Consider the following 6,917-nt stretch of genomic DNA (forward strand, 5'->3'; position numbering starts at 1 on the left):
CCGGTCTAGATACGGTTTTACACATTCACATCACAACGCGCATTTTATTAAGGGTCACCTCAAACTATAGACGAATTGTGTAGGAATTCTATAAGTAGCCTTTTCAAGTCAAGTTATCAGAGTATATCTCAGATCCGTTGATCTGTTTTTCAGATATCCCTGGGCACATACATTAAAAAGTACATTCATAAAATTACAAGTTAAATACAATAATATACAAATAATGTTACAAACATGTATATGTACAAAGCAGTCACAGTCCAGGCACATTTACCTTTTGCATTTATCTGTATTCTGAACGATTATATTCGCATATCCTAATGGAAGTTAAATGAAGTCCATATCGCTGTTACCTGGACACTTTTTCGTCTTGCACAGTTTGACGTCAGTATCCCGTCCGACACACGTCTTCCCGTCATACTCGTCACGGCAGGTGCGCATGCGCTTCTTCACCCCGCCTCCACAGCTCACAGAACAGTCTCCCCACGGACCCCAGTCTTCCCAGGTACCCAGCTCTGGTACAGGTAAACAAACAAACAAACAAACAAACACAGGTTACAGAGCAGTCTCCCCACGGACCCCAGTCTTCCCAGGTACCCAGGTCTGGTACAGGTAAACAAACAAATAAACAAACGTTATCTAACCCTGGCACAAACAAACAAACATTACCCAACACTGGCGGAGAAAACCAAGCAAACAAATGTTGTAGAAACCAGTGTGCCAATTTGAAATCTGCGAAACTAATGATGCTACCAGACAATGATTTGGCAATAATGAATATACGACCGTGACTTGGTGATTTCTGATACCGACAATAACATAATTCTACAGAACCATGCCTTGATCCCCACACTATCACGCGGTGTTGTCAGTTTTTATTCTTCGGATGTTGCCGTTTTGAATTCATAATTTTTCTGGGATAGGCGCTACCAGAAGATGATTTGGCAATGATAGAAATAAAAAAAATACAACCGTGTCTTCGTGATTTTTATACTAATGTGAACATAATATCAACAGAACAATGTCTTGATCCCACACCATCACGCGGTGTTGTCAGGTTTTGTCTATCGGTAGTTGCCGTCACGAGAGGATAACATCAAACATCTCCGAACTGTCAGAAACAATCCGCCTCGCCCGGAGCTCTCGTGACAACACGTGTCGGATAGACCAGACAAATCCTGCCTGACAGCGCACGAGCTTGAGTTAAACAATGCGAGCCGTCTGTTAGAATTTATTCGCTTTGTCGTCTGCAAATTAAGACTGTCAGGGGCTTGCGTCAGGGCTGAGGCGATCCATCTATCCAGGAATCCGTCCGGACGGTTTTCTGACAAAAGGAACACGCGATGTTCTCAGCTGCGGGAAGTGTCTTGATGCTTTAATTCTAGCATTAAAAGTGACAGGTTTACACGCGATATTCGGTATCTGACGCACGACATGGGGCTGGAGCTGCGCGAAACCCTGATTTTTCACGGTTTTCGCCGGGGGTTTGGTCAACGTTGCATCGGAATTTTGCCCGTTGCCCGTTACTTAGTACGCGAATACACCTTATAAAAGAACTTTATTGCACGACAATTTTACACTGGACATAGTACAACAAGGAAAGGGTATAGAATGAGAATTAACATCCTACATGCAAATACTAAACATCAAGAGATAATACAGTATACAATTAAGTACGCGTTCTGCCGAAGTTCTATGCACAACGACACAACGGGTTTCGCGCAGGTGCAGTACGTTCTGCTGACGTGCTGGCTGGAACCGTCCCAGCATGCTCTACTGATGACGTACTGATGACGTCATGGCTCCGTGACTGACCCTGTATTGATGTCAGTGGGCAGCTGATGATTGCGGAACACCAGACCGTTCCCTTGAATCAGACCTTATTAATTTGTGAAATGAAACACATGAAGTGCATTCAGGTAGACAGCCCGTTCTCTTTCCAAACGTACCGATTCATATACGCGTTTGCATGCCCCAGGCCCCTACTGTGCAAAAGTAAGTAGGGATACAATTTTGAATTTTAAAAAATGTAATGTGAATGTGAATTTATCGTCATAGAAAACCCAGAGATAGCCCACTTTGGTTGATGAACGTCCACTTACTTTTGTTGTGTCAATATAGTCCTCCCACTATGCATAATGTGTATAGTGATGAAACAAGAAGCTCTTTTGAAGACGACATCAAACAAAACTATATCAAACTATACTCGCTTACTAAGATCAGACACCTTCTACAGGAACGCTTTCTTCCTACACAGTTATGATTTACTATGCAACTAGATTATCTGTCCTATTATTTGTGTGTCTTTCCTATATACATAAGAGTTCTGCATTATTATGGGTTCACCACACCACGAAGTGGTGGTGAACCCATATTGCTTTTTCTGATGTTTCTTCTTCTCCTCCTTCTCCTCCTGCCATATCTTTAAATGGATTCAGCTTCTTCATTTTAGGGCCTAAGGTCCTGAAATTTGGTATGGAGGTACAGTGGGCAAATACCCCTAGGCGTTTTTTAAATTTTTGTGATACAGGCTTTTAGAATGGTTTTATTTGAGTTTTTTGGCTGTGTTATAGCAAATGTATTACTGTGTTAGTGTGCCGTGTTTACCACGTCTGGGCATGAGTCATCACAATGGAATGCAGGGCATCAACCAATAGGCATGCAGCTTTCCTCTATACTTCTTGCTGATTGGCTGTTGGGATTTAACTTGATTAACACCCGCACAGAGCATTTCCACCTGCACAGAGCATTTCTTGCTGATTGGCTGTTGGGATTTAACTTGATTAACACCTGCACAGAGCATTTCCATACTGACAGTATGTCTTTATTCAAGTGTTTTGGTAGGTATTTCAAGCTTTTCTGCTCCAGCATTGGAATGCGGGGCATGAACGTTTTTTATTTTATTTTGAAAATCAACAGTTTGCATTATGCAATTAAAAATCCTAACCAATAAAGTAGGGAATAGCTATCCAACTGTTGTTTTAGTTGTATGTTACTTCATATTATAGTTATATCAATGTAATCATTGTTTTCCCTTGTGTTTCTCATTCTTTCCCTGCCATGTCGTAAAATGTGGTGAAGCCATTGCTGTATTTGCTCCAAAGCAAATATTGGCCTTTCTAGTTTTAAGATGTATTCGTATTATGGATACTTGCGTTTTACCTTATAAAATGATAAAGAGACAAGGTTTGTGCCTTACCCGTGGACTTGCACTCCGGCCTGGCCCACGAGGACGCCCGGCAGGTGCAGTCCAAGACGCCGTCATTGTCGCACCTGTCCCGGCACACCTGGCCGGGCGTACAGGCGGCCTGCTCCGAGTAGCAGTCGGGGTCCTGGGGAGGAAAAAGGGTTTAATTTAACTTAAGACCATTCGCTCAGAAACTTACGTCAATGTAGAAATAGGATGTACGGTACTGGATAATATCCGCGTATTAAAGAACACAGGCATTTGCTCCGGGCACGGTTCTGGACTATCCGAAACCGTGTCTGAACATGGTTCTGGATAAAGCATGATTCTGAATACCACATCGAACGTTTCAGCACCATGGACAGGGAATGCAAGGCTCTACTCACAGAGTGTTGCGCCGTAGGCAGAAGGCCGCCAAGCGGTAGATGGTGCAGCGAATCGTCTACTTCATCGTCCGGACGGTCTTCCAGGCCATCCGCCGCGATGCTGATCCGGCACTCCCGAGACGTCAGGTTGTACTGGAAGGAGGCGCAGGAGGCGTCTTTAAGACACAGCTCGTGGCACAGAAGACGGTGGGGGATGTCCACAAGGGTCCGGTCCCAGGTCGCGGCTCGAGGGAACTCCTGTCCCGAGGAGACCGGGTGGAACTGTGCCGCGCCTCCCCGTAACATCAGCGCGAGCCACGCCGCGCACCACAGCCGGAAGGAAGCCATCGGGCACAAACTAGCACGGGCGGTGGGAAGGCGGTCCGATAGTTAGGAGTTTGGACTTTGTGGTTTAAATACAGGCAGGCCCCGGTGACAGTGTTGTGTCCTTTGGAAAGGCACCTCTTTCCTCACTCGACTCAGGTGAAATTATGAGTACTTATCTTCGGTAAGGGATGTCCTCTCGGATAGGCGGTGGCGACGTGGTCCGGTGGTAAGGGCTGTGGACTCGGGATCTAAAGGTTTGAATCCCTGGCAGGCTTCAGTGTTGTGTCCTTCGGAGAGAAAGTTTACACCTATTTCCTCACTCGACTCGGGTAAAAATGAGTACCTTGCTTCGGTTAGGGAAGTCCTCTCGGATGGTACGTATAGCTGGAGGTGCTAAGTTTGAGGAGAGCCACACCTGGGGCACGTGAAAGATCCCACTGCACTTGTCGAAAACACTAGGAGTCCTTGCTAGTGTGAGCGGTTCAATCTCACAGTCTGGTCTTACCCAGCTTGTACTCACTGTACCAAACTGGAGGTCCTGTGTTTGAGGAGAGCCAAATCTCGAGCACGCTTACAACTGATCACCGCGCTTATCGAAAACACTAGGGATCCGTCCCGGTGTGAATGGTTCAAACCCTACAGTCTGGTCTAACTCAGCTTGTACTTACTGTACCAAACTGGTGTGTTACACCTAAAGGCGGTTTACCGGTTATGAGACACAAACATGTACAAGCGATGCGTGCGCCAAGGAATCTACCAGAAGGACGAGTCAGCCAATCCACACGCAAAGAAGCCGTCCGGTACCATGGAGAAAACTGCACCATTGTTTCCTCGGACGGTTATTTGTAGTTCTGTTATTTCAGGCACAAACATTAGGGTAATTGATGCAGGTGAGGACAAAGGAAAAGACCGAAGCTGTCACCATCCATCAGAAAGCACGCTATCTTGGATTGATGTCCTTGATTCGGAGACACTGAGCGATTTGTCAGCCTCCATAGCATGCGAAAAACTGGGCGACTTCAGGGTCTTTAGGACCTTTTATGTGCTGTTTTCTGATTGCATATTGACAACATAGCCGGCCTGGTTGAATTACCCACGTTTTTAGAGCTGGGCTAATCAGAAAACAGCCGAAGACCACCAAACCCCCAGTTCTATAAGCCCGGTACGGAGGCTACGACTTGTAGAGATCCGTGATTTTACAGAACAATGAAGGGATTACTCATCTTGCAGGAAGAGAAGTATTGTGTCACAAAGTTCTGGTCATTAAGAGCTGCCAAGTGTTGCGAGCACGAAGGTTAAATATATTCTGTTGACAAAATAGAGCAAAAGATTTCATTATGCAGTGCCAGCCAGTGAACCTGATCATTTGGCCTCATCAGTTAGCAACGTGAACAGATTTACTAAACGGTGTCAGTCACTTCGGGTATTTCCACATTGAATTCGACACGGTTACTGAATTAGCACGACATAATTGCCTAGCAGAGGCCTTGTCCATGTAGCTTCTGACCCATTTGCAGACTTGTGGCCGGGTTCGTGAGCTGACCGCTTCCCGCCCTCAAACTGTCAGATGCTGTTTCCAACCCCATAAAAAACATGCACGGCGCGTGTCGTGAGGTCGATGACTTCTCAGCAGCAAACGCAGGTCATCGGCTGATACTTGCTTTGTCATCGGCCTCCTTCTGTCTTGGCAGACGATGGCCTTGGTCCAGGAGGGCCGGCTCTTGCTCTTAGAAGTTCATTGACTGATAGAAGACATACAAACGGAGTAGATTGAAGTTACGTTCCTTAAGACCCATAGCCTTTCACACATGTAGCTCGTTCGGGCAGTGGGTTGTTGATCAACTGTGTCTACAGTAGGACACGGTATTGGAAGGCGGAGCACATCCCTGTTTCATTTTACCAAGGATGACGTCTCCGCAGAAAACGCAGGTCATCGACTTGTACTGGCTCCTAGAAGACGTATTTATAGGCGTGATAAATTGAAGTAAATTAAATGTTCCTTATTGAATATAGTTGAAAAGGTTCATCAGTCACGTAGAATTAAGTTAGTAGACAATTCTTCAATCAGTGACTGTTTTTGTAAGGTAAAATCACGTACCTCCAAATTTTCGGTGTCGACTGTACACCTTGATCACGCATTTCTTCAATAAGGTTTATCCTTATTGAAGAAACTAGTAAAGATAGTTCCGCGGCCTTTTCTAGGTCATAGGGGCATTAGGGTGTTATTCCACTGCGTGCAGGGTATTATTGTTGGTTATATTGTAGGTTATTATTGACGTCCATCCCTCTCCTTTTACCTCCCCAACCGAAATCAGGTACCAATTCTACACATCCCAAGCTAAGGACAGTGTCTAGACAAGAATCGAACCCATGACTTCCCGATCTCGTGTCCTCTTGCCCTAGCCACTCGCCTTATTATAAAGTAAATGACAACATCAATCTTTTTCCCAAGATACTTTATTGTCGTCATAACGTCTCATCTACACGTAGTTCCCATCCAACCTACGGTGACCGGAATTTCCTTTACACACCAAACTAGATATACAGACTTCTCTTTTATATGCATGTGGTTCGCGACGAGTACAAAACAAAAAACACATCCTATACTATCATGAAAGTTCATCTGTGTTGGTAGTTACATGTTTAAAGTTAAAACTTTTGGTCCAACACAAAAAAAATCACCTAGAGCTTTCGACCAGTACACTCTGGTCTTCCTCAGTAGACTGACCCAGTGAGGCTTGTCACGTGGCTTCTTTGAAGTGTGACGTCAACACTGGGTCAGTCTACTGAGGAAGACCAGAGTGACAGGTCGAAAGCTCTAGGTGGGAGAACTTTTTGTGTTGGATCAACAGTTTTAACTTTAAACAAAAAAACACATCTTGCTGTATAACTCAACTACGCCACACAAATCGTTGGTCAGGAGCAATTGGCAAACGTTAAACGGTGACCAATATCTCAGCATCATGGCAAAATAACACACTGCATTCGGACTTGAGCAATGACAACTTTTACAAGTAACTTTCCAGTGGATTTACGTA

General features: G+C 44.9%; 1 protein-coding gene across 1 annotated transcript in view; it reads right to left on the reverse strand.

Moving 5' to 3' along the window:
• Positions 1–3,900, reverse strand: part of LOC109462736 — a 10,658-nt gene extending 6,758 nt beyond the window's left edge. Inside the window, exons 1-3 of the mRNA XM_019759293.1 lie at positions 3,670–3,900; positions 3,200–3,332; positions 354–515 (exon numbers count right to left, since the gene is read on the reverse strand). Of these exons, the coding sequence (XP_019614852.1) occupies positions 354–515; positions 3,200–3,332; positions 3,670–3,900 (526 nt within the window). The remainder of the gene's footprint in view (positions 1–353; positions 516–3,199; positions 3,333–3,669) is intronic.
• Positions 3,901–6,917: the final 3,017 nt, after the last annotated feature.

This window comes from Branchiostoma belcheri, unplaced genomic scaffold (genome assembly GCF_001625305.1).
Source record: "Branchiostoma belcheri isolate BF01 breed outbred unplaced genomic scaffold, Haploidv18h27 scaffold12, whole genome shotgun sequence".
NCBI lineage: Eukaryota > Metazoa > Chordata > Leptocardii > Amphioxiformes > Branchiostomatidae > Branchiostoma > Branchiostoma belcheri.